The sequence below is a fragment of the Aspergillus sydowii genome (assembly GCF_001890705.1).
Source record: "Aspergillus sydowii CBS 593.65 unplaced genomic scaffold ASPSYscaffold_3, whole genome shotgun sequence".
Lineage (NCBI taxonomy): Eukaryota > Fungi > Ascomycota > Eurotiomycetes > Eurotiales > Aspergillaceae > Aspergillus > Aspergillus sydowii.
In genome coordinates this window covers 1655837-1683010 of record NW_024467861.1, presented here as the reverse complement: position 1 = coordinate 1683010, position 27174 = coordinate 1655837, and the positions used below count along the sequence as shown (strand labels likewise).

General features: G+C 50.9%; 9 protein-coding genes across 9 annotated transcripts; 2 read left to right on the top strand and 7 right to left on the bottom strand.

The window, feature by feature from the left end:
* Positions 1–48: 48 nt before the first annotated feature.
* Positions 49–922, bottom strand: ASPSYDRAFT_42767 (DIM1 family thioredoxin-like protein). Its single transcript, XM_040846520.1, has 5 exons — positions 787–922; positions 700–733; positions 595–642; positions 280–522; positions 49–227 (listed from the first exon to the last, which is right to left on the bottom strand). The coding sequence occupies exons 1-5, from the start codon at positions 865–867 to the stop codon at positions 202–204; spliced, it is 432 nt and encodes a 143-aa protein (XP_040704746.1). The 5' UTR covers positions 868–922; the 3' UTR covers positions 49–201.
* Positions 923–2113: 1191 nt separating this feature from the next.
* ASPSYDRAFT_147658 (uncharacterized protein) lies at positions 2114–4692 on the top strand (the record flags this gene model as incomplete). Its single annotated transcript, XM_040841741.1, has 3 exons — positions 2114–3256; positions 3557–3895; positions 3949–4692. 3 exons carry the CDS (start codon positions 2114–2116, stop codon positions 4690–4692), a joined length of 2226 nt encoding a protein of 741 aa, XP_040704745.1.
* A 317-nt stretch (positions 4693–5009) lies between these two features.
* ASPSYDRAFT_29461 (putative PHD transcription factor) lies at positions 5010–7773 on the bottom strand (the record flags this gene model as incomplete). Its single annotated transcript, XM_040844651.1, has 2 exons — positions 5010–6109; positions 6165–7773. The coding sequence occupies 2 exons, from the start codon at positions 7771–7773 to the stop codon at positions 5010–5012; spliced, it is 2709 nt and encodes a 902-aa protein (XP_040704744.1).
* A 764-nt stretch (positions 7774–8537) lies between these two features.
* ASPSYDRAFT_87506 (oxidoreductase, 2OG-Fe(II) oxygenase family) lies at positions 8538–9533 on the top strand (the record flags this gene model as incomplete). Its single annotated transcript, XM_040851852.1, has 2 exons — positions 8538–8848; positions 8960–9533. 2 exons carry the CDS (start codon positions 8538–8540, stop codon positions 9531–9533), a joined length of 885 nt encoding a protein of 294 aa, XP_040704743.1.
* A 74-nt stretch (positions 9534–9607) lies between these two features.
* Positions 9608–13205, bottom strand: ASPSYDRAFT_779428 (putative C6 transcription factor (Mut3)). Its single transcript, XM_040850915.1, has 4 exons — positions 12726–13205; positions 11857–12664; positions 11192–11803; positions 9608–11143 (listed from the first exon to the last, which is right to left on the bottom strand). The coding sequence occupies exons 1-4, from the start codon at positions 13027–13029 to the stop codon at positions 9766–9768; spliced, it is 3102 nt and encodes a 1033-aa protein (XP_040704742.1). The 5' UTR covers positions 13030–13205; the 3' UTR covers positions 9608–9765.
* A 1125-nt stretch (positions 13206–14330) lies between these two features.
* ASPSYDRAFT_42762 (uncharacterized protein) lies at positions 14331–15615 on the bottom strand. The gene is made up of 3 exons (XM_040846519.1): positions 15524–15615; positions 15439–15463; positions 14331–15383 (listed from the first exon to the last, which is right to left on the bottom strand). Exons 1-3 carry the CDS (start codon positions 15608–15610, stop codon positions 14731–14733), a joined length of 765 nt encoding a protein of 254 aa, XP_040704741.1. The 5' UTR covers positions 15611–15615; the 3' UTR covers positions 14331–14730.
* A 462-nt stretch (positions 15616–16077) lies between these two features.
* Positions 16078–17202, bottom strand: ASPSYDRAFT_42758 (putative transcription regulator PAB1642). Its single transcript, XM_040846518.1, has one exon. The coding sequence runs from the start codon at positions 17084–17086 to the stop codon at positions 16280–16282; it is 807 nt and encodes a 268-aa protein (XP_040704740.1). The 5' UTR covers positions 17087–17202; the 3' UTR covers positions 16078–16279.
* Positions 17203–17657: 455 nt separating this feature from the next.
* On the bottom strand, positions 17658–19980 carry ASPSYDRAFT_147363 (putative forkhead transcription factor Fkh1/2; the record flags this gene model as incomplete). The annotated part of the gene is made up of 3 exons (XM_040841708.1): positions 17658–17733; positions 17790–19723; positions 19867–19980. 3 exons carry the CDS (start codon positions 19978–19980, stop codon positions 17658–17660), a joined length of 2124 nt encoding a protein of 707 aa, XP_040704739.1.
* Positions 19981–21105: 1125 nt separating this feature from the next.
* Positions 21106–23876, bottom strand: pacC (putative C2H2 transcription factor PacC). The gene is made up of 3 exons (XM_040846517.1): positions 23238–23876; positions 22868–23153; positions 21106–22814 (listed from the first exon to the last, which is right to left on the bottom strand). Exons 1-3 carry the CDS (start codon positions 23535–23537, stop codon positions 21436–21438), a joined length of 1965 nt encoding a protein of 654 aa, XP_040704738.1. The 5' UTR covers positions 23538–23876; the 3' UTR covers positions 21106–21435.
* Between the last annotated feature and the right edge of the window lie 3298 nt (positions 23877–27174).

Sequence of the window (27174 nt, the reverse complement as noted above, 5' to 3'; positions counted from 1 at the left end):
CTACAGGCAAAGTTGTATCCACAGACGAGTAAACTATGGAAAGAGAAGTCCATTTACGAAATTATTTAGTTTGAAAGCTTCATGTCCATAAGTATCATAATTCATTAAATGATAAAGTAACCACGGCACGAAAAGCCATGGCCAGGTCTCCTCTAAGCAGTTGACCCGACTCAAACAGAGAACCCCATAATAAAGATCCAATCAATACCGGTATCTCGTGGAGTAATCTGGGTAGTCATTAGCAATCACTCGTTTCATCAGAGAGAGTAGTAGACTCACCCTTCGGACTAACAACAAGACCACGCCCCTTCCTGGCGCCCTTGTAGATGGTCTCCATAATGTCGATCAGTTCTTGCTTGTCTTCAAGAACCCAATTCAACTTGTTGTTGTTACCGGTACCGAAATCGCACATGATATGCTTGTTCCGGAAGAAGAACATAATCGTCATTGGATCAAAGAGTTCGTACATGGTGTTGAACTCTGGCACCTCATCAATGTCGCAGAGGTAGATTACAGCGAACTCTGGAGTGAATCATCAGTATTCTGACACATCAAGCGGGCCTACGTTGAATCCTCAATCTAGGCTAGACTCACGCTTCACACGCTCGGCGAGCTTGAATAGGACTTCATCCTGACGCATGCCTACAAAAAAGTTAGCACTGTCACAGACAGACATCAAAGTTTTAGATCTTATCTTACAGTCGACATCATGGTCGCGGCCAAATCTGATAACCTATATTGCCACAGTTAGTAGTTGTTCTTCAGAAATGTATCAACAATACTCACCACTAGACGGTCCTCTTCCGAGAGAATGGCCTGATCAACGTGCCACGCTGTGCGCAAGTGCGGCAAGACCACGGAACCCATAATGCCAAGGTACGCTGGAAAGCTGGAAAACGAGACTTGTTGTCTATTGAGGTTGTCGGAGAAATCGTTGCTGCCAAGAATCGGGTGATGCCGCTGGTCACGTGGATACTTGTTTCCGGGCAGTGGATACAAGAGGTCAACAACCAATCACCGTCAACAACCTCTAAATAGGTAAAAGCAGTGGTATTAAGATCTCGAGACAGAATTCAAATAAAGATAATTTAAGGAATTCTAATAAGTCCTGGAACAGATATATACCTAATCTAGTGAAAGACACCATAACATTCTTGGGGGCAGGGCATTCACTGTTGACTCGCCATGAATCTTTGTTTCTTTCTCACCTGTCCTTCAGCCAATAAGATTGAACTAAGACTAATCCATCTCAAGGTCCTATCATTCCCTGTCTTAGTTGCACTTATAAAAGTTCTTGTCGTCCTGCTATTCTCATACCCATATTTCGCCCCATTCACGCGAGCGATATCTGAGGATCTTTGTGCCGAAGGGATCTCTTGTCGCACTAATGAGTCCTCTGTGAACATCAGTAAACAGTACGCCTAAAATAAGGAACTTGGTATACCTCTCGGTGTTGCCATCGACTTTAAGCCCACGAAAGATGGTACTATCATTCTACGTGAAAGGGATAGCACGAAACAAGTGCGGGCCTCCTAAAATGATATCTTCAATTTGATTAGAAGGAAAAGTAGGATGATGTGTTTACAAGACTCCCTGAGTTTTGGGGCCAGGGTGGCGATGAATAGTCGAGGTGATGTTCAAATACCCCTCTTAATATCTAAGTATAAAGAGTAAGATTTTGAATATCCTAAAATTCTAAGTAATACATATAACTTAATATCATTAGTGATTAGTAATTACTGGCAGCCGGCCCAGGCACAGTTCAGTGATCTTGATAGTAGACTATAGCTGACTCTTGGCAGTCGAGGAGTATTTTGACATGTACCGATAGAGGGTGGTATATTTCCGTGCTGTTATAGTAATTTGGACATTCACAACAGGGCTGACGTCGGTATACTACGGAGTCTGGACGAGTGTCTTATCTGTGGAGAAGTGGGTCCCGCCAGCTGATCAGTGATGGTCTCGAGCTCCTCTTCAACTTCTTCCTCCTTGTTCAACATCACTGCTTCGTCCCATTGCCAATTGTTGCGGAACAACGTTTTCGAACTCCCCATGCGTGGGTTTCTACCATTATGCCACGAGTTTCGTCTCCAGAATTTGATAGACCTCAGTAATGGCGTCAACCCCGTCGCCGATTGAGTCGCTACCGAACGAGCTGCTCGACGAAATCGCCTACCTTCTCTCCTCCGAACCCCCTTCCTCGAATGGGCTACACCAGCCTCCGAGCATACGTATGACTAGGTCGAAAACCCGCGATTTAAAGCACCTTTTGCTTACGTGCCCGCGCCTCTACAATCTTGTTCGCCCACGACTCTTCTCGCATAGTTGCTTCGAACTAAAAGACACAAATGAATATCTCTCATTCATATTGAAGTCGGGATTAGACCGCTATGTCACATCAGTCGTGGTAAAAGCAAGCGATGCTTTGGAGGACTGCGAAAGTTCTGGTGTGCCCTGGTGGCGGCGCTTTTTGTGCTCTCTTGTCCCACGACGTCTCACAGTAATCGCGCCACCCTCCGTCATTGGGCGGATGTTCGAATTGCAAGTACCCCAGGAACATGGCTGGGCTTTCGAAATACCTCTTCAGGTTGTACAACTAGAATGCGACTGGGGGAACTGCAAGCCTAGTTTGGTTTCGGACGAAGACTGCGGCCTTCTGGACTGTCTCCCGTGGTCGTCCATGCAGTTCAATGAATCATCATCCCTTAAAGCATACAACCATTACGAGTATTTCGTCTACCAGATTCCCTCCATATTCCATCGTTGGAGCCCTTGGGCATCCACCCATTCTTTGTCCGAGCGGCCACGCCTATCGTCTTCGCTAGCAAACTTAACATCATTTACCTATATAGCAGTCTTCCCCTTCTACAATCACGTCCAGCTGGTGTTGGATGCTGTGGAATTCATGACAAACCTCCGGTCTTTGAAGATACAACTTGGTCCGTCCTACGACAATAGAGTGACTGAGATTGAGCAACGAGGCTCCATTGATCCGAGCGATCCCTGGATGGAACTTGCTACTGGGTACTCATTGATCGCCCATGCTGTCAGGAGCCTTGGAAGAAAAAGCGATCTTTCAAAGTTTATCGCGTGCGATTACGAAATGGAGCCGGTCCGGGCCGAGATCGATGTGATACTAGGGGACATTTTGTGCGACGGTCCATGGACGCATGATGGCCATGGCACCTGGACAAAAAGGTGGATTAACAGGGCCAATGCGGATGAAGATGCAACCGCCGTGGTAGATAATCTAGTTGTACACGACCATTTCGATACGTAAATACTGAGACATATACCTCGTTTAAGAAATTGCATTTCTGGGACACTTCAAATTTACTCTTACTCAAGAGCTGCTACTTAAAAGGTCTAGCGATGTTCAGTCACGAATAATGTTGACAAGCAATTGTTTCTGCCTCATAAATCAGGCTCGAACAGGTGGACTCATCATCTCGTCAACTTGAATACCAATACGGAGTACTTCCCACTCATCTCTCTCGATATAAGGAACAAGGTCTGTACACAATAAACTATGCACCAAATTCCATCGTGGGTTTAGGTTGGAATACTTCTGATAATTCAAACGCATAAAGCCACGCATTTGACTACCCACGCGTTATCTGGCGTAATGCCCACAACATACAAAGCGGAGCCAGCAGAACCCATTCTGGCTCATACTCTACTACAGACATCTGCCAGAATACGGCAAGAGACAGGTTCCGCCTCAAATCAAGTGAGGCCAGACCAAGATCTTTCAATAAAATGGAACCTAGAACTCGACATTGGGAATGGCCTCTATTCCTCCCCGGATAGCATCTTCCGCCCAGGGACCGTAATCGGCTTCTCCAGATTACGAGGCAGATCCCCAGATGGGAACGACGATGAGTTTGTCGGCGAGGTACGTTCATTCCATTGTATCAGCCTACTATATGTTGTACTAACACCTCCCAGCTCCCCCGCCATCTCCTCACCAAATGGCTTCGTACACCAACACCAAATTCAACACCCCAAAGCAGAACATTTGTAATTCACCCTCTAAACAGCACCATCTTCTCGCCCACCAAACTCCTCTCTTCACTGCAATCCCACAACCCCTCTCTCCCCCGCAAAGAAGCAATTTCCCTCCTCGACTCGGTCCAGCTCTTCCCAGTCTTCGACTTTGCGGCAACCGTGCAAGCTCTGAATGAAGTCGCTGATATACTGCATTCTATCCGGGAGCACCAACAAGAGCAAGAGCAGCAGCAGCAGCAGCAGCAGCCCCAAATTACATTTGTTATTGTCGGCCTCGACACCCTCACCGAAGCCGTCATACGAGCATCAAATGCGGTCCGAGGCGCCGCTGTCCTGAATAGTGCGCTGCGGACCATAACGCAGTTATCGCGTATGCATGCCTCGAATCTCTCTGTTCTTCTTGTGAATACGGGCGGTGTTGGACCGACGGTTCGTGATGATGGTTCCGGTCCGCAGAACCAGAACCAGAGAGACTACGAAGCTCGAGATGATGGCGTCCAGTTGATGTTCGGTGTAACTGGTGGTCCGCTGTTTCCTAGTCTGCTGATGAGAACGCTGGACCAGGGTATTGATACGCATCTCCTGGTGTCGATTACGCGGAGGGTTCCGGTTGTAGAGGTGATTAAGGACCGCGTGGGTGGTGGGCTGGGGAGGTGGTGTGTTTGGAGCGGAAAGGATAAATGAGATGAATTAGGTATCGATTCAGGCCAGATCCATTACGTGGCAGAAGGAATCATCTCTCACTATCACTATCTTACACGGTGTCGATCATATATCTATTTGGAGTTTTTGAAGTGCCATTTTCCGATCACCAGGCCACCCGCCAGTATACGCCAATTATGCAAGCTGTCACCAATCAAACAGACTAACTTAACTCCAAGATGCAATTCCTTCCTTTTCAGGGGTATCAAGAAAGCAAGGCACCCGTCGACTCAAAGCATGTGGTAAAGGTGCCGACGGGGAATAAAAAGATACACATGCCAACAACTCTAGGTAGCCACCTAGCAGCCATTCTCAGCCCACATCCTCAGTACAGCGCGTTCCACGACATTCTGGGCCTCCTTCTCGCATGCAACAAGATCTTCCTCCAGGGTCTTTTCCTCAAAGGCACTGTCTCCCTGCTGGACCTTGATCCACTGCTTATGTCGTTCACATCGCTTCTTCAAGCAGACGCCCCGCGTAACACTCTCCATCTCATCCTCGGCCTTGTCTCCATTCATGGCTGTATCGCCGTCGGCATCGACGTTGGTTGGATAGCTCGAAGCCATCGCTTCAGGGGTTCCCTCTTCCAATGCCCTCTTCCCGGCATCGGAGAGCCTCCACTCATCGAACTCCTCATCAGACCAGGCGAGTCTCGTATCGAATCCACAGATATCCTTCCACCCGCCCTTGGGGTCCTTCTTCTTCAAAATCTCGAGGATGCTCTTTGACCTCTGGCGCACAAGCGTGAGGAAAGAATTCCGCGCCGCGAGCATATCCCTGCGATGGAATAAATCGGCACGCTGCTTGCGCAGTTTTTCGATTTTCTCTGCCTCGTCGGCGGAGTATGTCAGGCCGTCGACGCCGACGTCTAGACCCAATTTCTTGCTGGCTTTCGGTTTCGTTTCTGTAGTATTATCGGTTTCTTCGGTCTTCATTTCTGGATCGTCATCATTCTTGACTGGCGTTTCTTCTGGCGGCAGTGACTCTGGAGGCGAGACGATGTGGGCTCCGAGCTTGCGGAACTCCTCTGCTGATCCGACGCTCATTATCACTGCAGTTAGATCGCCCAGGGTGAGGACACCGCCTCTGCTCCCGAGGTCCTCCATGCTATTATCTTGTTCGTCCTCAAAATTGGATCCGTCGTAGGAGCTATCATCATCCCGCGGGGTACGGGTTCCTTCAAGAGCCGACCTGAGGATGGATTTTGGTTTCTGGTTATCGGGCTGCGTGGAAAGGCTAAGACCCTGGGTCTTTTGACGCATGAATTCCAGCCCGTGCTCGTCCGAACAGTACTTGCTGGGGGTCTTGCTGGTGAAGCGCGCTGGTTTGCGGCACTCGGGTAGTCGACACATGGGCTTCCAGGTGGTCCATCCTTTGCCATTTTCTTTACAGTTTGGGCCTAACCATAGTTAGTATATATAGGACTATTGAATAAAGCAACTTGCAAAACTCACAGATGTATCGCTCGATAAGATCGGCGTCTCGCGCGTGCATGTTCACGCATTTCCCATGGAACCAATCCTCACAGCCGCCATCACACCCGATCATCCAAGTATGGTTGTCCGGCTTCCGACAGATACAGAAGAGCTCGTCACTAGAAGTATCTTCGTCTTCTTCTTCTTCTCCCTCCTCCTCATGTTCCTGTCCCTGTTCCTGTTCCGTCGGCTTCGGCTTCGGCTTCCTGCCGGGTTTCTTCTTGGGCTTTGGCCCGGGTGCTGGTGAATTTGCCAGCGATGCAGAGCTCTGCTTCTTCCCTACAGGCGCCTTGCTTGTACGTGATGACGACGGAGTCTGGGAACGGCGACTATCCACGCTCTCGTTGTCCTGGTTGTCGATCTTGCGCTTCTTGTTTGTGGTCTTTTTGCCGACGCCCTTTTTAGTCCCAGGAGCGGCCCTTTTAGCTGGGGCTTTTGTAGAATTCGCTGGGGAGGACCGATCTGACGAAGATGCCCGGGAATCGCCTCGTTCTTTAAGGCTCGCAATTTTCTTGGGCGTTGGGTGTTCCTCTGGTGTGTCTGTACCGTCTAGATGAGGAACTGCGGGTTTGGCATCTGCATCTGCATCTGCATTCAAAGGTACCTTGTCTAGATTCGTGCCGGAGGGTTCGACCTTGACAGGTTGCGCTGGCGCCGTGGGCTCAACTGGTGTAGTTCCTTGAAGACCATCGTAGAGGTCAGCCCATGTCTGGGCATTTTGCACTTCGATTCCGGATTCAGCTTCTGAGATGAGACGCGGTACTCGAATTTGCCGATGCACCTTGTCTGCTCTTCCGAAACCAAAGTATCCGCAGCCTCGCCAGCCAGCCAATCCCACAATCCGATGATTGTCCACAATGATGTTACATAGAAGCATATTGTTGTGAATGAGGGAATAGCCCCCATGCACTCCGTTGTCACCAAAAAGTATGTCCCGTTCAGCCTCCGACGGCGGGTGCGAATTCAGATCACTGCAGACGTAGGATGGTTGTTTCGGACCAGTATCACCGTTGCTGAGACGCTCCGACACAATCCGACACTGCTGTTTCATAAGCTCAATCTGCTCCTCGGAAAGATGCCTCCATGCCACATCCAGCGAAACACCGGGGAGCCTGGACTCCACTGTAACATTCTTCCCAGATATCGTCCCGCAGAAGTAGACCTTTGGCACTGCGACACCTAGTTCTCTCAGTATATCCTCTCCCTTCCTTGCTGCATTCAGCTCATTCGCATTCAAGCACTTGAACTTCTCGGCCGCCGCACCAGTCACTTCTTCTTCGTCGACCCGAATGATTATGCTGCCCGCAGCATACGCCTGTCTTGCACCCTGCACATGTAATGAATTTTCCGGCGTCCAAAGTGACTTCACGGTCTCTTCCCAATACTCTGTCTCTTTGGCGTCATGTTGAAACCAGTCTTTGTAAAGGGGTTGAAAGTCGTCCGCCCGTGGGTGATAACGGCCATAGAGTGGGCTTCGCAGCCGGAACGGATCATCTTCTGGTATAAGATTCAGATCAGTTTCGTAAGGGTTCATTCTTTTCGCCTTGCCGGCCGTGCCATTGGGCGTCGCCGTGGTATCCGCATCCATCGCAACGTGCTCCTGCGATCAACCAACTCGCAGCGGCCCCCCTCTGTGACGATGTCGAATCTAACAGCTATCTCAAGCGATATAGTAAATATCAAATTCGCGACCAAGAAGAGAAGAATATAATTTGCTTTTGCCTTCAGAGAATCAAGCGTTGGATGTCACGTTGGTCACATGCGCAAAGCGCATTATCTGGCGGCGTAGGGATGACTTCTAGGAGAGCAACATTGACCACAATGATCAAAGTCGAGCCGAAATATAATATCTAAGAGGAGAAGCCGAGCACCGAACTCAAATCCCTCACACTCACAGTTGATGGCAAAAGGGGACTCGTTCAGTGTTATATGCGAACCTGGCTGAATCTCTCTCCGTGCCCGGCGAGCGGCTATATGAGACCTGTCTGGCAAGTTCGGAAAGCGTTTAAACGACGGAATAGAAGCGGTAAAATCTCCAGAAATCTCGAATTCAGAGATCGCCAGCCTTTCGAAAAGAAAATCAGCACGCCCGAACATGCGCGTCGATGGGAAAATTGCGCGGTCGGCGACGCGGAGTTTGGATGGATAAGGCGATAAGAGCGACACCATAATATTCAGGCATATAATGCTCTTTGTATCTGAGCGGTGAGAGGGGCAGCCAACGATAGCGGAGTCACCTGACCCTTATCGGATGCTTCAGATTGCCAAATCATATGCCGCCCTGTATATACACCGTGTAACCATACCATACCTCTATAAAACTACCGGAGCCGTCGGGCGCCCCGGAGAATTATGCCAAACTTCAACCTCTCCTCCCTCTTCTATCTCATCCCGCTATACTTCCTCGTTATCTCGCCGCTCCTCCGCCAGCTTTTCCCGGCCGATGAGTCCTACTACGGATCGTATGATGACGAGGACGATGTCGACGAAGATACCTCGCTCAATTTGAACCACGACATACTTAGTCTCGACGATGGGACGCCGTTTAGTTGCGATGCTGGTTCCGATTCCTACCGCGTGCATATCCTCTCCCAGGCACCATTGGTTATATACATCGAGGACTTCCTGTCGGGGGACGAGGCAGATCATTTGGTGAATGTTAGGTATGCGCCACAGCCGTCCCTTTCCCCTTGATGCCAATAACCAACCAATCATTCATTTCCTTGGTCGACCTGTACTATAACACAGCTAAATTAACCATGTTAATAACGCAGCGTCCCCAATTATACCCCGTCAACCCTCTACTCCTCGTCTGAAGACGCACACTCGCCCAAAACCGACTCGACGAAACGTCTCTCCGACCGCGCCCTGCTCCCCCGCGACAATATTGTCCGGTGCATCGAACATCGCGCGCGCGCATTCCAGGGCTGGAAACCACACCTCTACATCGAACGCATGTGGGCGCAGCGATACAACGTGACTGGCCACTACGTGCACCACTACGATTGGGCTGGCACGGCGCGGGGGCGCGGCGGAGACAGAATAAGCACGTTTATGGTGTACCTTGCCGCTGGATGTAAAGGTGGAGGTACGAATTTCCCGCGGCTGCGCAAGCCGAGGGATCCGAAGTGGTGTAAGTTTTTGGATTGCGAGGATGAGACGACGAAAAGGGAAGGGGGAATCACCTTTCGGCCGATTAAGGGCAATGCGGTGTTTTGGGAGAATGTGAGGCCCGATGGGAGTGGCTGGCCGGAGACGTGGCATGCGGCGTTTCCGGTTGAAGAGGGGGAGAAGGTTGGGTTGAATATTTGGAGTTGGTATCAGCCGCCGAAGGGGAGGTGGAGATGATCAATCTACTTTATATATGTCGACTAACTTGTATATAAGATGGGTGTATATTTTGGAATTTTTTATTGAATATCGGATTATGCAGGCTATAGATAGATATAATATAGATTTGTTTTGGTATAATTCCCACAACGCCGCCTGATATCATCAATACATACAGGTCATTCATTAAATAGAAATGGTCTTGTTCTTTTCGTAGTCATCACATGAATTAGGTTAACAACTGACGCAATCAGCCAATGTTCATCCATTGAGTCCAATCATCACTAGGGAACCCGTTCTTGATATCGGGGTTGCCAAAGATATCATCCAAGGGAAGATCAAGGCCAACATTAAAAGCGTTATCGTCGGTTCCCATGCCAAAGCCCTGGTCATTTCCAGCGGCCATCTGCTGCATTGTCGCATCAGGGACAAAGTTCTGCTGCTGGTCCATACCGGATCCGTACCCCTGCCAGACGAAGTTCTGGTTCGGGATCGACACGAGATCGGGGCTATTCACGGCCTCGCCCGGTGTGGACCCGTGCGAGACTGGTGAATGCATCTGAGAATTTGATAGCCGGCCTGAAAGTGCAGCGCCCATGCTGGACTGGGGTTGCCCACCCTGGAACAGAGGGACGCCTCCAAGGCCTTCAAGGCCTCTGGTGACATTGGGCGCGCCGATGTTTTGATCTATGGTGGTTGGGATTGCAGATGAGAAGGGTGCCGTAGTGCCCGTCCCGTCCATGCGGAACGCGCCATCTTCCAGCGTCGACATGGGTTGCGTCGGATAGGCGAATGGGTCATCAGACGGGAACATGATGTTCATGAGATCGGGGAAGGCGCCGGGGTTGTTCGGGAATTGTTGATTAAATTGTCCCGGAGGAGTATCTCGTATCGGCAACGCCTGAGGTATCATCGACGGTGTACTAGTTGAAGGTGGCGTAGTCTCCGATGGTGTTGTAGTAACACTTGCGGACTGTTCACTAGGCTGGATCCATGATCGGCGGTTAGCGCGTGGTTTCCGCGCCGGCGATCGAGGAGGCTGGTTATCATCTAAGCTCTTCGGTGCTTGACTAACATCCGGTTTGTTTGGGCGGGTGAGAAGTTGGATCGGGAATGTGCTCGCTCTCTGCGGGGGACCCACCTCTGGCTCGGGTGGATTTGAGGGTGCTGGCCTCTTCAAATTGACCTGAGTCTTCGAGCTCTGTCGGTTTTTAAGCAGCTCAGGGAGGTTCTTGAAGAGACTGTTGAGACTCTGAGAGCAGCGATCGGCTGCAAGACTCTTCTTTGCTAGGCCAGCGAGAGTGTTTTTACCTTCCATGGCGTCTTTGAGGACGCCATCCTTTGCCGTCGGTGAGTCGGGGTTTTCGAGCACAAAGAAAAGGAGTGACAAAATGGCAAAGTATGTGGTGTACATGGTGAACCAGAAAGACCCATTGAGGAGTCCTTTTTTATGCATCCCAGTTGTGATATGAACAATATTTCGGGAAACGCTAACACAGGCAGCGGCACAGGCGTACGATCGTCGGTCCACACCTCGGGCTTGTGAGCCACTGGAAACATAGTGTAGAAATGGTCGATACATAACCATCTGTGCATGGGCATAGCTGATACGTAGAAGTTGTCGGATTCTATGCAAGTCAGTAAAACATAATTTGTCGCGAGCGTGTGGACCTTACCTTTCTATCTGCGGAGAAACTTCCGTGCCCGGCCGTAGCGCCGCAGGAAGTTCTTCCATCCAAGTTTGAAGATCGCGCTCAATCTCCCGAATTTTTGAGTGGCTCACGACATAGCGCTGATCTGACTTGGACCGATGCTGGGCAGTCTTGAGAGGGTAAATGTATTTAACGATCTTGAGAACAATAATCGACAGTCGAGTGTGCGCGTTAGCCCCAACCATGGCATGTATCCGACCTTCTGGCGTCGGCAAGATTCCGTTCTCAGTGATAAACTCGCCGTCAATGGGCATGGGGTATTCTTGGTCGATGTCGTCATCGCTCAACATCTGTGGGAGACCCAGCAGGGTGCTCACATAGACATCCATTTTCCGGATAACCCAGAAGATGCGACGGCGTAATTCCCGCTCGATGGGGTTAAAATTCGTAGTCACCGAGCGATGCAAACCAAGTCGGAGAGAGGAGCGCAAAGCAATCCCGACATAAGAATAGCAAGTGCTCAGCTTCGCAGATGACTGCAGGAAGAGCACCATGAAACAGATCGCTTGCAAGGACGAAAGATCACGGCAATCGGTAATCTCAAGCAGTTGTCGTCCTGCTTTAAAGTATTGAAAACTGTTGCTTAATTAGCTAAAGGTTGTCATAATAACGGAGATAAGTATGCATACCCTTGACCGATCGCACTCTCATATCCCGAGACATCGAGGGTTCCAGCCCCATCATCGGAAAATAAACAGCCGACGGACATGGCGATGTAAAGCAGCGGCAAAAAGGAATTCTCTTCGTTCGTAAATTGTTCCGGAGGTGTATCGTAAATTCTATCGAACATGGCATAAAAGGATGGCTCGTGCACGAACCGAATCAGCGCACAGCCATCGTCGAGGGCATTGTGACACAAACGTCGTGCAACGTCCCGGGCCGGCAAATCGTGCGTCGGGGGCAAGGATGCCTCTTGCGGTGATTCAGACGTGGACTTGGGGCTCTCGAGGAAATGCTGCAGGGCGGGCCGTGTGCGCAGATGGAGGTCGCCATTGCCTGGTTGGGGAACCCCAAGCTGTTTCCGCAGGCGGCGGAGAAAGATAATACCAGATGTATGGCCGTGGTAATCCCAATGGCCCTGGTCATCGAGATCGAGACAACCAGATTTGTCGACCATTGATTCCAATAATGACTCGTCGGCCCCTGCCCCGTCCGTTCCCGGAGCGTCGACGGCGCCATTTGTGTCAGACTGCTGCGTCGGTGGTTGTGGTTGTGGTTGCGGTTGTGGTTGCGCCGGCTGCTCCTGGAGTTTTTCTCGTCTGATCGCTGAAAGGAGCTGCTCCGTCGCATGGACATCAAATTGCGGGTCATCGAGGTTCAGATCAGGGACAACGACACGAAGGAGGGCTTCGGCTTTGTGCAAACGATTTTCCAGGGCTTCGACGTATTGTGGTGCGGGGTTGCGGCGGCGATTGGAGGGTTGGTCGTAGGTGCATTCTGAAATTGCGGACAAAGATTAGTCGTATTTACCTAGCTTGAATGGGAATGAAGTACTCACCATAACTATAGACAGTGCAATGGGTACAAGGCTGCTTTCCATCACATTTAATTTTCTTGCGCCGACACTCATCGCAAGCACGGGTTACCCGGCGCCTCTTCTGCATGGGAAGCGGGGTCTTCATCTGCTTGGCGTCGGGCGCAGCATGGTCATCGGTGGAAAAGTCCTGGCCAAAATTGTTCGACGGCGTGCCAGAGAAGTCGAACTCGTCGGGGAGATAGGAAGCGGAGTCTGGTGTGGGATCATCCTCGCCCGCATTCTCCGCGGGGAGGAAAGACGCAGATGCACTCGACATGGGGGACATACTCAGACAGCGACATACAACAATGCTGGCCGAGAGAGAGGTGTGACAGGGTGAAAATGGAAGGCGAGATAGTGTTCGAAGTAATAGGGGGGGTGGACAAAAAAAGTCGCGCAGCGCTATCGCACCTCCACGAGGAGTGGAAACGGGCTCTTACCGAGTCATCGAAGGCACAATGAGCGGAGATGGACCAAAGCCGAAAGAGGAAATTCGCAACTTCTCTCTTTCTAACGTTTCAACTATACAGTTAATTGCAAGTTTGGGACGGGGACAATCTCGGTGATGGATAATGTGGTAGAAGCTTCGTCTGACGCAGGAGAGTTGTCACTTGAAAGTTGGATGGAGTGAGTCAAGAATCAGCCAGCACGGACTTCACAGAAAAAAAAAGGGAATCCGATGCGATCGGCGACAGGGCGTTTTGGATCGGCGACAGAAGTGAGAGCAGGTTCGATGCAACTAAACGGTCGCGACCAGGGAATATTGGGACTTGGGACAGACTGAGGCAGTGGGGAAGCATTGGAGACGAAGGAAAAGAAAGAGAGAGCGATATTGATGAGATAATCCGACATTATAATTATGATGCACTGGGCAGTATTAATGATTATGTTCCTAAAAAACTTCCCTTGAACCAAGAAACTGGGACTGGAACCAGAATCCACTGTTTCTTCTGGTCTTCTGGTCCTTCTGCTGTCCCACTTGCGGGCCATCTCTCAGCCGCCGTCTCCTCCTATAGAGTCCCCGATCAGCACCACACCTCATCTACCTGATCATACTCTCGATTCCAATCTTGATCGGTTCTCACTTCTCAGTCTCACATGGCACCCTCCGTCTGGCCGCCTCGGTCAATCCTATGGTTCCAGTGGACGCACTAAAAGGCTTAGTCCTCATTGATGACCGGTTTCGGACTCTAGGCCTCGATCAGCTCTAGTGGCAGCCGGGCTCTGGCCGCTTGTTGGTCAAGCCGTGCATGAAACGGTGAAACTCTGATTCGCAGGTTCACAGCCTCGCAGTCCAGGGAATATCAACCAGCACGTCGAGCAGGGGCTGTTCCTGGCCAAGTTTCAACTTATCAGATCATGTGATGATGTCATGGTTCAATCAGTCGAGCAGCTCAGGATTGGATTTATTTGCTGCCATTTGCTAGCCTGTTTGCTTCTCGTATTTAGACCAGTATCGGGCGAGAGAAAGTCTCCGTCTGCATGCGGGGTCTCTCCACGTTCCGGTGGCTGAAGCCGGGCTTTGGTCCCAGGCATCGGCATCCTGAGCGAGGTCGGCGGAGTAAATTATAAATTATTCCCTAGAGGAGTAGAATTAGACAAGGTATGCTTGTTATAAACATTGGTTTATCTCTATCAGAGCAGGGAATGCGTGTTATGTGGAAGTATAGCATTCTCTCATATCGGTACTCCAGCCTGGCCATTGTGGAAATGTGATGGATCAACTCTCGCTTGCTCTTCCTGCAAGTGCACCGTGCTTGTCATTACGGACATCCCATGACTTCCTGGGGCGCAAGAGAATGGTTTTGTTGGGCGGTTTGAATAACGCAATGGCTGGAAATATATCCGGCAGTGCAAACCCAATATCGCCGGGATGTCCGACACTATATCTCCGAGTGCGATTCTATATCTCCGAGGAAGGAACCAAAGATGAATAAGGAGCGACTGTCTCAGTATACCATGGCAAGCCCATGGGATTTATATACCGCTAGATATCTTGTATACCCAGCAACCCCCGATAAACCTTCTTATGCTGCTCCAACAGCACCAATGTCGCGACGGTCTGTGGCCCCAGACGCACGAAACTCGGCACCCACCCTCTGAACACCCATCTCACCCCCTCGGCCCTCGTCATCTCCCCGACGACCCTCACAACCGACCTCTTTCCAGACGCCAGTCCCATAAGCTGCGTCTTGACCACGTCAATGGGACTGCAAACACTCGTCGCTACAAACGCCGCCATGACCGAGCTCCCCAGATGCACAACACTGCTACTCTCCGCCTGCAACCCACTCACCCGCCCAAACAGGTTCTTGAAGTAATCATACGAGGCGAGCTGGCATGCTGTCATAAGCCCGCAGCGTATGCAATTCGGCAGCATACCCTGCGTGAAGAACAGCGGCCCTTCGGTCTTGTACATCACACTCCACGCATGCAGGATGTGTCTGTAGTTTCGCCGCTGGGCAGGTGGTAGCGAGGCGTCGTTTTGCATCCGGATGTTGGCGATGTCGCTTGCATTGCCGGGGATCGCACCGATGAAGCCAGATACTGCGGCTGAGAGGGTTAGTGCTGTGGGAGTTGGTGAGGAGAGGTGCTCTTTGAGCTTTTCGTAGCTCGCAAGTCGGATTGAGCCGTATGTTACTGCATTCATGTTAGTATCTATGGTTTCTTTTTCTTCTGGGGAGGACTGGCGTACATTGGCGCATAAATCCCGCGGAGAACTATGCGGTTTGTTTAGTATGAGGTGATGATAACTATTTCTATAGGAGTAGAGGACTTACACCAGCATACAGCCCATGCGTCCCTTCATGTCGAATAATGCGTATTGCTGTCCCAACAGTCCCGCCCTTACGCTCTGCAGCTTCCATCTGCAGTCGTACCTTAACTAGACTCTGTCAGAGAGGACTTATCACTGAGCCGGGCAAAAGCATACTAAGGTCAAGTGGATGCGAAATCGCCACAGCCATACATGACGCCGAACCGCCAAACCATAACGGATATTGTATTTGCGTTTTCGTTTGTGTCGCCGGTTTTGCGAAGGGTATATTAGGAGTGGGGGCAGATGAAGGTGTTGATTGTGTCGGCGCTATTCCTGCCATGATGTTTGTGCATACACTCCGGGATTTACTCAAAGTAAACTTATAATAGTGCAACTCTTTAAGGATGCGGGAGCCAGTCTCCTTTTCTTACTTGTAGATTTCCGGCTTTTGTGAAATTTACTCTTCCAACTCCGAGGGGTCGGTTTAACTATTGGTTATCTGCTTTGGCGCTCCATATAGCCGACTCGGGTACGTGGTGTCGCAGTCCAGATCTAGCCCCGAGGAACGTCTTCGTCGTTAAATGACGCTAGGTCCATTAAATGACTAGCCTTCTCTTAGAGCTCGTTTCATTATGTCATAGTCGGAGCTAGTAATTCGTCAGGTGGTCTTTGAATTTAGGCGGTGTTCCGAACTCAATTCCAATCAGTACAACTATATACATTTTACAACCCGCCCAAGTTTTTACCATGTAACCAAAGTCACAAAACAAGAGATAACCTACTCAACATCAGGCCAAAACCTCTCTTCCAACCAAACAACCTGCCTCCACCACCTCTCACACCTCGCCAACGCATCCTCCGCATCCTTCCCACCCTGCAACTCCAACATCCCCAACTCATCAACCACATCCCCAATCTTCTGCACAAACTCCCCAAACTCCTCACTCGCCCAATTAGGTATAAACTTCTTCCTCAACGCACCCCCATCCATATCATCACCACCAGCAACAGCCTCCCCAGGGGCCCCAGAACCCTGGCCCAAGTACACCGCAGCGCCCCTCCAAGCCCGCAAATAACACACCTCCGTCGCCCACAACACCACCAGCCCCTCAAGCAGACTCGTCCCCGCACTTCCCGCAGAGACAAACATATCAATATACCCCCGCGTAATCGGCCCAGCAGAGAACCTCCCCTCGTAACCTTCTAACCCGGCCAAGGGCGTATTCAAATCGAGGCCATATTCCCTTGCCACGTCTTCAAAGAAGCCAAGCTCGGTGCGGATGTTCGTTAATGCGGAGATTAGGATGTCGAGGACTTTTTCTTGGATGGCTTTGCCATTCTCGTCGTTCGCCTTTGCGTTTGCAGGTGCCGGTGGTGAAGGCGTAGTAGGTAGGTGTACCTTTGCGAGTAAAAGCCCGATAAAGCGTACGTAGGACTGCGCGTACAGCCGGTCCTGCGAGAGCCACTGGCTGAGTAAAGGTTTTGGGATTTGGCCGGACCCTGCGCGGCGCAGGAAGGGGTGTGTTGTTGCGCGGTGCAGAGAGTTGGGGGTTGTTGTTGGGAGGTGGGTTGTTAGGTTTTGCATTGTTGGTGTCTTTGTTTCTGCTTCTGTTGTTCCTGATGTTGATGCTTGGAGACGGTTTGGTGGATTGGTTAGATCGTAGTTGACGTGGTGAGGGTGAAAATGTGAAGTGGTTTGGCGGGGTGTGGGGTAGCTAGGTAGCTATCATCGCTATTCCGGCGAGTGGGAATATACCCACGGATATACAGATAGGTCCACACCAACAGCGGAACAGTAGGATATAGTAAGTAAAATCAACTTCATTGAGACCAGGCTAAGCTAGCCACTTAATACTACTACCGATAATAAACTATATAGAAAGCAAACAAACAAGTAACTGCGCCGACCTTCGAAGCCCAAACCCAAACCAAACCAGAAAATGCTTCGTCCCATCATTGCAAGGTTGATCGTAGTCAGACATACAGAATCAAGTAGTAGATGCCTGTGTGTGTGTGTGTGTGTGTGTAAAACAAAAAAAAAAGCAACAAGAATAAAATTGAACAAACACACACAAAAGCACATGCAAAATCAAATTGTACAAGGGCAGTCTTTAATCCAAGCCAACAGCAGATGCAGTTATCAGACGCATGTTATGTCATGTAGTTGCTGCACTTGTCCGCGCTGCTGTGCCACTTATCTGGCGATGATACGATCCAATCGGTTGGAAGCCTCTGTAATGCAAGTTAGTTAGAGATGCGGCGAAACCAACGAAATTAAGTAAACGTACCGTGCTAGATCGAATCCTGCGTTGTCGTCATCGTCCCCATCTTCCTCATCCATGTGGCCTCCGCGCTCGTCCACACCGTTGGAACCTGGACCATCTTCTCGCCGCGCTGAGAGCGGCCGACCTGACCCGACTCCATTGGATGTGCCTGGCTTGCTAGGACTGACCAGGTTCGGTGGGGGTGGGCTACTGCTGGGAAGCGTATCTCCGGGATCCCCTTTCAACGGGCTCATATCAGCAACTGGGCGGGCAGGTGTGCTTCCAATGTCGGCGAACTTCCAGAACTGCGCGGGCGAGCTCATTGGCATGAATTTTGATGGGACCTGTGCAGTGCTCGGAGGCGGAAGTCGGGGCTGGTGGCGTTGCGGTGCAGGTGTAATCATCGACGAGGGAGCATCGTCATAATATGAAGAAGACAGGACCGGGGGAGATCGGGTTGCGTTATCTGATAGCCCATAGGCCCGGCTAAGACCAGTGGCACTTTGTTTCGTAGCGGACCGATTGGGTAATGGAGACGTCGCATCGTAGTCTCTCGGATTCGGTGGCCGAAGTGAAGGCGGCTCTATTGCACCGTTTCGTCCAGCTCGCGAGCCCCGTTCTGGCGTGTAAGCTTCAACCGGCGCCACGGGGAACGAGCTGAAGCTAGGTGAAGAAACGGGAGGCGACTTCTTGCCAGCGGAGAACACGGATTCCATACCACTCGTGGCGGCGCCTCGTGTTGCGGCAGAGTCTTTGGTCGCTGGCGATGATGGTGCTGATGATTGGGCGCCTCCTTTGCGGAGTTGCTTCTTCCAGTATTCCTCGCGATATTCGGGCGCAATCTGCCACTTCATACCCTTTCCTGGCTCGTCTGTCCGACGGGGAACCTTTTGGAATGCTTTGTTCAACGAGAGATTGTGTCGAATCGAGTTTTGCCAGCCGCTTTGCGAGTGTCGATAGAACGCATATTTCTCCATTATCCAGTTATAGATGTTGTTGAGCGTCAATTTCTCCTCCTCGCTCGAAAAGATCGCCTGCGCGATTAGCGTCGCATAGCTATAAGGCGGCTTCAAATCCTTGGCAGCGTCCTTGCTGTAGTCGATCTCTTCCGTGCTCTCCATCATCATACCTCGGTTATACAGCGGCGATTGTTTGGCGGTTCGCGCGCCAATGGTGTCGGGCGATCGAGGCGGCGGTGTGACTTGACGTTTGAGGAACTGTGGAGCGGGAGCGAGAGAGGGACCTGTTGAATTCGGGACGACATCTTGAGTCCTCTGGGCAGTAGGTGTTTGCTGCGGGTGGGCATGCTGAGGAGCGTCATAAGTCGCCGGGTCTTCTTCCCCGTTGGCCATCCTTTGCGCGCGGTCGATGAAGCTAGGGTGAATATTCGCTTTGTCGCCAGGCGTAACAAACATCATCGACGTGTTTGCAATCTCAATAATGTCGCCACATGTGAGAACAGCATCCGTACCGCGCTTAAGGATCGCCTGGTTCAGACGGACGCCATTTCGACCGTTGACGCGAATATGCCAGGACGCAGTCTCCTCGCCATCATAAAAAATCTCGGCGTGAAGGCGCGACACGAACTTACTGGGACCCAAATCGACGTGGACATCCGGAAGCGCTCGCGCAGCGATTGTGACAGGACTCGATTGCTCATCTAGCTTTTGTTCGCGGTCCGGCTCGCGACCAATGTTGACATGGAGGGATTTCACGTAGTATGTCCAGTTCCTGCCGGCGATCTTGGCGTATGCGCGTATGCTCTGCTTGCTCTCGGTTTTCGCGTTCGAGTGGTCTCGAAGAACACGAACCTCTTCGCGGGCGACTTGGAGATAAGAAATGACTAGGTCGACGAGGTCCTGGTTCTCGGAAAGTTCACGCTCGGGAGAAGAGCCACCCGCTTCGTCTGCGGACTCGGCCTTAACCCTCGAGAGTTGAGGCGACGTTCGGTGATCAACCTATCGCACGCGTCTAGTCAGCAATCAATCAAATAAAAAAAAACCGAATATAAGAAATAAAAAAGGAAAAAAAAAAAAAAGATACGAGTCGGAAAGAGGACCGAAAAAAATGCATGCGTGCAGATCTTTGGGGTCGAACGCACCTTGCGCTTTTTGTTTGAGGGTCGCGTGGGCGATGAATCGGGAGCCTCTGCGTCCGAAGTTTCCTGGAGTTGAATTTCCTTGCGCCGCGCGCGACGGCGGTTAGATAGAGGCATGATCCAACTGAGTTTCTCGAATGTGCGTTCGCCTATTTCGCTGGGGTCGGTTATTGTTTATCAAGCAGGGTGGGTGTAGATTGTCGAAGGATAAATGATTTCGAGGGGAATGGCGCGCGTTTATCCGGCTTTAGCGGTGGATAGTCAGACTGGAGGGCCGCGCAGTCAGCGAACGAAAACCCAGACCGGACGGCGAGCGATGGCGACAACAAATGATGACCTAAAGAGGTTGAGATGGACGAACTGGACGGCAGAACCAAGGATTCAGAAGGGTTTGCCACCGCGCAAGGCGACGCGCACTGGTGGCTGAGGAATGAGAGAACCAGCCACCGCGGGGAGTTCGGTTGTTTGGGTGGGGTGCAGAACTGTAGGAGAGACGCAGGAGAAAGAACAGAGCAGAGCGATCAGATAAACAGATAAGTACTCCGTAGCCGATGCAGGGAAAACGTGCTGCCCAAAGAAGTTAAAAGGCGGGTGAATAATGAAGCAGGTAAAACTGGAGGCGAAAGAAAGTGACGTTGTTTCTGCTTCTAATGGTGACCGCTTCCTGTGGAGTCAACTTCACAAGTTCACTGATCCCTCTGTAGTTGACACTGATCGGCACATGGGCTATTGGTCCTGCACTCTGGCTTTGTCCTGCCTTATCGTCTTTATTATAGCCCTAAACAAGACCACCCGGGCTGTTAGTGGAGCGACCAGCGAGGAGGAAACCCTCTGATGGGACGCTGCACCAAAACTTGATGATGTTTTTCCGGATGCAGGCAGCGACAACACTCGACCACTCCAGACCCGACCTTTCTCTGGTTCTCTGCAAGTAGCCCGCAAGAACACGAGAGATGCAAATAAATAAGCGCATCTTGCCCACTGTTTGTCCATGGATCCCGTCTTGACCTTCTGTTTGCGTCATTCCCGGCTGCGATCCTTGCGACCAAGATCGGGGTCGCTGGAAGGGCTGTGGAATGCTTCTACTCCCACTTTCTCGACCCTTTTCTTCAAGGGCACCGTAGCATTAATCCAAGGCCCACTGGACTAACCAAATAAACACGGTCGAAAACGTTCAGGGAAGTTCTCGGTCAAAACAGCGCTGGCTCGCCTTGGGTGAATCACCCACTGGCGGTACTAGTAGTACTACTTACTTTGTGCAGCTGGTTGCAGAAAGTCGCTTTATGCCCAAAACAAAACTGTGGACAAGGAGTAATAGTGAACTAAATGAAGATGAGATTCGGTTCCACAATCGGGTGGTGAGGATATAATAATAATAGGTACATCAATGGAAGACACATTGGCAGGAGGCAAGAAATTTCCAATAATTACAATCGCAACTAAGTAGTAACTCCGATAGAACTCATCCTAATGAAGCCTTCTAACGCCGACAACACATAGGAAACAGAACGAGTGGGCTATTAACATCAAAATATAGAACCAAGTTTGAAACAAAGCGGACTTTCAACCTGTTTAGCTAGGCATTTTGGAATCTCCGTCCTCGTCCAATCCGCGCAGCGTTGGATACATCACATTGTCTCCGTCGCTCTTCATTGGAACGGTGCCAGGTGAGCGGGGAAGGGAGCCGATTTCTACTCCCTCCATGTCCTCATCCGCTCTTGATTCTGGCGACCGCGAAACATTGCCGTGCTCCATTTCCTCGTTGAATTCGCCCCGCTCCAGGCGGTTGGCAATGTAGTTGCGCAGGTACTCAATGAGTCTGACCTTCTCAACCCACTCTGACTGGACATCCGACCGATCCGCCACCTCGGTTGCAGCCTTGGCGGTCCGCGTTACATCATCTTCCTCACTTGGCGATCCCGAGTGGAGGGCGGGGTCAATCAAACTGGTCGAAATTTGCTTTGGGGTCCGCTCTCCAGAATCTTTGTCATCGCTGGATAGATCCATCTCCGATGCGGCCCGAGAAGCAGGGCGCGCTCGTTGCAGGGTACCTCCAGTGTACCGACGACGCTCGTCATTGTCGAAAATGCCACCGAGAGTTGAAGGCGGCGCAGCGCCCGACGAGGCCGGGTAACCAGCAGCCATGCCCTCAGTTGCTGAGGGAAGACGAGGGTACATGCTGGAGCCGCTCTCATGAGGTGGCGAAACACGGTGAGCAGATGGGAGGGAGATCGGAGACCGGCCCGAAGTGTACGACTGCGCACTCGAGGGAGGCGTTAATGCAGGCGTGCTAGCAGAAGGAGAGTGTGCGGATGTGTTTGCAATGATAGGGGCACCGGCTGTGGCATGGGTGGAAGGAAGTTGAGTAGGCGGCGAGTGGGTTGCGCGGTAAGCCATTCCACCGTGAACATAATGCGCACCAGGCTGTGCGACACCAGCAGCCGCAACGTTGTCATCGTTCTCGTAAATCGTGTCTTGCATTTGTTGTAGGAATTGGTCGATGTTGATCAAATCGCTCTTGGTGCGGACATTGCTCATTGGCGGAAGGTGGTATGGGGGGGCAGGGTGACCGCCACCACCGTATGAACCACCAGCAGCCACTGGAGCGGGCATTGGCTGGTATTCGGGCAGAGGCGCAGTTGTCAATACGGGCAGAGACAGGTTCTGTAAGCTGAGCAGGCGCTGGCCCACAGCAGCGTAGGAGTTAGGGTCAAACTGCCGACGCTTGAGGTCGCCGAAAAATTCGTTGAGCGCATCATATCCACGCTTCTTGGACTCATATGAGCCATGACCGGGTTCGGGCCCGGTGTTCAGAGCGTAGTAGACGTTGCCGTAAGACGGGTTCGATGGCTGAGGAGGGTGATGAGCCTGGTAATATTGAGGCGGTGCATGGGCGTATCCCTGGCTTGGAACGGGGTTCATAGTGGGCTCAAAGTAGTGAGGAGCATAGCCTGATGATTCAATTAGTCTTTTAAACGTATTATAGATGGGTAAAGAAACATACCCTTGGCGGCTCCAAACATGATATCAGGGTTGCGCGAGCCAGGCTCTGGTGACCGCACCAGAACAGAGTCGTCGGCATGGGTCTTGACGTGCTTCTTCAAATCCTGAGGGCGCTTGAATGCCTTTCCACAGAAGTCGCACTTGTGTGGCTTCAGAGGAACGTGGACTCGAATGTGCGAGGTGATATGGTCACGTTTCACGGTGGTAGTCCGACAGCTACCCCACTGGCAAGTCAAGTTGAGGTTGTTTGTGCTCTTTCGGCCAACATGACGTTCGCAAACGTGTTCCTATGGAAAAAGCGAGGTTAGCTATTTCCGTTCCAACCGACGCAGTCGAACGCGACCGTAGCGACATGGTAAACTCCGACTTACATATAAAGTCTCTGCGGTAGGGAGCTTCTCCGAACAACCCTGCCACATGCAGGTGAGTTCCTCAGCCGGACGAGATGCAGAAGACGCCGATGATGAGGCACCAGCAACAGGAGAGGCGGCATTGCCGTTAACTTGTGGGCTGGTCACGGCGGCAGTGGCAGCAGCCGCAGTCGCGGTCACAGATGGAGAAGCGACCGACGATACCTGCGCAGCAGGCTGCTGAGGAGTTGGTTGTTCTTGCGGCGTCGGCGCAACCACAGGGGCGGCCACGGTCGACGCTGTTGTGTCTTGGTCCGACATTGCCAAGAGATTTCTTGTCGTTTCTTGGTGTTGAGCGGAAGGGAATTCAGCACTCTGAATCGAAATCAGAGCCCTTTCGTCGCGAAAACAGATTCAAAATCAAATAGAGGCCGATTTAGTGCTGGCCAGTAAGAAAGTCCGTATGTGTTCGGTCAGACACGGTCGGTCAGTGTACTGAAGACGCGTGCCTAAACAAATAAGTCGCAGGACAGCAAAAAGGGTAGTGATGAGAAGAGAAGGGGGGAGGAGAAATGTGGAAAAAGGCCAAGTATAAGACAGAATGACAAGAAATAGGGGAAGGGAGGAAAGTTAGGAAAGTCTTGGGAAAGGGGGGGGGGGAAGGCTTGGGCATTGCGGACTGAAAAGGCCGAGCTTTTGCCTAGAAACACAGCCAGCGGACTTCTTGGGGACATTCAGCCGGACTTTTCCTTGGCTTTTTGGGCCTTTGCAGAAGCCCAGAGCCACTCCTCGTCGGGCCCGGGCCAAGCGTGCGGGGCAGTGGCGTGGTAGCGCCGAGTAGCGGTACTATGTGGTACTATGGCGTATCTGACTGGTAACTTTCCCTCCATCAGCAGTTGTCAAGTTGAAATGGATCCATAATTGGTACTTATTAATTGGAAAACTGTCTTTTTAGTATCGTGTTGCGTCTGCGATAATATTATTGCGGCTATGATAGGATGAACCAATGGGTTTGAGCCAAGTCGCTCTGTTTCGCCAAGCAATGCAGACCACTAGTCTAGCCACGTGATTGTCAATTTCGGTAAAAAAACGCCACAGCGCTTCCACACTGCATGCGCCGGCAGCTCCGGCTGAGAACAGGCACTTTGCTTTCGTACAGAATACAGCACCTCTGGATACATCGTACCAGATTCTATTTTACCAGATTCTATTTTAAGCATTGTAACAACTGGGCTGACTCTTGGTGTGTTGGTTGTCTGGCCTTATATTCATTTATCTGACTCGCATCTGACAGTGACTCGGGTCAAACCTGCGTTTCAAAACGGAGGAGCAAACTTGGGGTCTCCAGAATCATGAATCGCGGACCCCTTGGTCCCAAACGGATGTGCGAAACTCCGAGTTGTGGAAATATTACGGTTAGATTACAGGGCCAGATACTCCAACGGACCAGAGTTCAGACCCCTTGAGATCAAAGAACGTGGCTCATTATTAATATTAGTCAAGCTCCCAAATCCCCAGGTCTTCTCGCCTAATCCCTGCAAATTCTCCAGATTATCTGGCCTGAGAAAATATGCTGCCCTTTTCAATTGGCTTGATTGGGACAGCCAGAGCACGCAGTCAGCAATGTTGCCTCCTTCCCCACATGCTGAAGTTAACCATTGTAATGGCCTTGGCTCGACAATCCCGCTCCGTGGGCAGTCTTGGAAGCAATTCTTGGACAAGAGTCTTGGAAGCCTCGGCAAGGTGGAGGGTCGACTTAGTCAGACAACCATGGCAACCTCGCTTGGCCATATCCATTTCCCCGAATAATGCTGCCTAGTTCCTGTGCTGTCTGGCCACTGCAAGCAGTGGCCTTGCTGTTTCGCCGAACTCAAAATGCTGGGTGGGTGCTACGATTATCCTCACCGAGCCAGTAGGAGACATTTTTTTTTTTTTTGGTCGATACAGGAAGTCGACAATAAAAATCGCTCGTTTTCTGAGCGTCGGAGCAAGCATGTCAAGTGATTGCGCAACATGTTGCACTGCAGTCCTCAGGCGTCCCTACGCCAGGGCAGGCTGGTAAGCTGGTATGCTAGGCGACGCACCGGCGGCCAAATCATTCTCCAGAGATTGCCCCAGGGTGACCACAAAGTCGTTGGGCCATTCACGCGATATCAGAAATTATTCGAACATATTCGCTGAGTCGCTCCAGAATCCAGACACTAGGTCATCCTCCCCTCCCCTCCCCCGATCCCCGCTCTCATATCGGCAGGGCCCTCCTCCCGAGATTTACTGGGCAGCGGAGCTATTACGCATTTCGTACACTTGCCATGGAATGCTGCTTGGCAAGACAGAGGAATGATACCTGCCTGTGCTTGGGCCGTCGCCCTGCCCACCGATAGCATGCGGGCGCGCCAAGTGAACTGCCAAGTCTACATGGCTTCACTGCCTCGGACGTCATATGAATTGGAGGGATAACTTTGGGTCTTGCCCCAGCGGAGCGCATAGAGCATTCTAGAACACTTGTAATTCAATGCGAGCAATCCGGCCAGCATTTCTATGAGAGACAAGCATTCCACCAGGCCTGGCGTCTGAGATGTCGAACTCTTAGCGAATCCTCCCTTTCCTCATGCAGTCAAACCAGCAGATACATTAACAATCAAAGTCCTTCTATAATTAGAAACATGTTGTTCCCGATAATTATACCCTGCGTTTCCGCGGTCTGGGGCGCTGGGATTTCCATCCTCCAAGTATTAGTGGAGTAAAAAAAAAAATAATAATAATAATAACATATATATATATATATATGTATGTATGTATAGCTGTAGGCATAACATGTAACTCAAGGTCACTCAACCAAATGGCGTGCCAATTGCAACGAAAGTGCCCGTGGACCAACACCCTCCCAATGGAAGATTTAATATTGCATGCCCTTGTTTGTTCGGAGGTGTTGACCGTCGGTATAAGCATGTTGTCCTGTTCTCATCTGTCTACTCCCATCCCTTAGTATACATGGATTTCCGTCTACTCCATACGACCCTTAGGGGTCTTGTTGAAGCCCAGATCTTGATTATAGTGATCTTTGATGACGGTAAATAAACATAAACAGCCACTCAAATATTTTCAGTTGAGCTTGGTGGTACTCAGAGTTCAAACGCTGTTTCCGGTCTTCTACTCTCAGGCGCTATCTGACAATGAGAATGAAATCTCGGCAGAGATCCGTGGGAGGCACTCACAATGGGAAACTACTTCACTTGTAAGAGTCTGAAGGTATAGATAGATGGATTTGTGTTAGGCACCCCTAAATTCACGCTGAACCTCTGTTATTCCCAATCATGCCATCTACTGTATCACTATGGGTCATGGAACTGATTACTTCCTGCTACTTGCTCATGCGTAAACTCACTTTGGCTCTTTGCCAGTGAGTGATATTCCAAAACACAGAGCTTACTTCCACGTTCCGATTCTCCTCTTCAACCTCTTTCAGCAGCTCACCTTTCTGGCCCTGTCTAGCAGGAGCCACAGACACCGCGTGGACCAACAGCGGCCGAAGCTTGAAATTCTGGATATTAAGGATGCGCCACCATATCGAGCTGAAGGCTCGATTCTCTCATACTTCACAATACTGTCGAGGTCATGTACTAAATATAAATAGGTCAATGGCTAATCGACGACGACCCATCGATGTCATCGGACTCGGAGGTTGATCACGACTCAGATAATTGGGACTATCATGATCGGGGCTTTTACTAGCGAGGGCTCGTCCGAAGCCGAGAGCTTGATGCAATCTACCAGGCCATGGGGTGGGCTGCCCAAAATATGCGCCAGTTGCGCAATTTGGATTTTTCGTTCCACTCAGGGTGCGGTGTTCACTCGTCTGAGTGGTTGTATTTTGATCGAGATGTCGCTTCGAAAAGGTCTACCCTATCCATCAGTACATCCTGGAAGCACCGCATCGGAGAAGATGCTTTGTCTGCCT

Bases quoted from the DNA above. Each gene is read 5' to 3' on its own strand.
- ASPSYDRAFT_42767 (XM_040846520.1), bottom strand. From the start codon at position 867: ATGGGTTCCGTGGTCTTGCCGCACTTGCGCACAGCGTGGCACGTTGAT. The intron at 734-786 runs GTGAGTATTGTT...GTGGCAATATAG, and splicing joins CGGAAGAGGACCGTCTAGTG to GTTATCAGATTTGGCCGCGA. The intron at 523-594 runs GTGAGTCTAGCC...GATTCACTCCAG, and splicing joins GCTCGCCGAGCGTGTGAAGC to AGTTCGCTGTAATCTACCTC.
- ASPSYDRAFT_779428 (XM_040850915.1), bottom strand. From the start codon at position 13,029: ATGTCCCCCATGTCGAGTGCATCTGCGTCTTTCCTCCCCGCGGAGAAT. The intron at 12,665-12,725 runs GTGAGTACTTCA...CCGCAATTTCAG, and splicing joins TTGCACTGTCTATAGTTATG to AATGCACCTACGACCAACCC. The intron at 11,804-11,856 runs GTATGCATACTT...ATTAAGCAACAG, and splicing joins GAGAGTGCGATCGGTCAAGG to TTTTCAATACTTTAAAGCAG.
- ASPSYDRAFT_42762 (XM_040846519.1), bottom strand. From the start codon at position 15,610: ATGGAAGCTGCAGAGCGTAAGGGCGGGACTGTTGGGACAGCAATACGC. The intron at 15,464-15,523 runs GTAAGTCCTCTA...CAAACCGCATAG, and splicing joins CGCATGGGCTGTATGCTGGT to TTCTCCGCGGGATTTATGCG. The intron at 15,384-15,438 runs GTACGCCAGTCC...ACATGAATGCAG, and splicing joins CGCGGGATTTATGCGCCAAT to TAACATACGGCTCAATCCGA.
- ASPSYDRAFT_42758 (XM_040846518.1), bottom strand. From the start codon at position 17,086: ATGCAAAACCTAACAACCCACCTCCCAACAACAACCCCCAACTCTCTG.
- pacC (XM_040846517.1), bottom strand. From the start codon at position 23,537: ATGTCGGACCAAGACACAACAGCGTCGACCGTGGCCGCCCCTGTGGTT. The intron at 23,154-23,237 runs GTAAGTCGGAGT...CTTTTTCCATAG, and splicing joins CTACCGCAGAGACTTTATAT to GAACACGTTTGCGAACGTCA. The intron at 22,815-22,867 runs GTATGTTTCTTT...TTGAATCATCAG, and splicing joins CATGTTTGGAGCCGCCAAGG to GCTATGCTCCTCACTACTTT.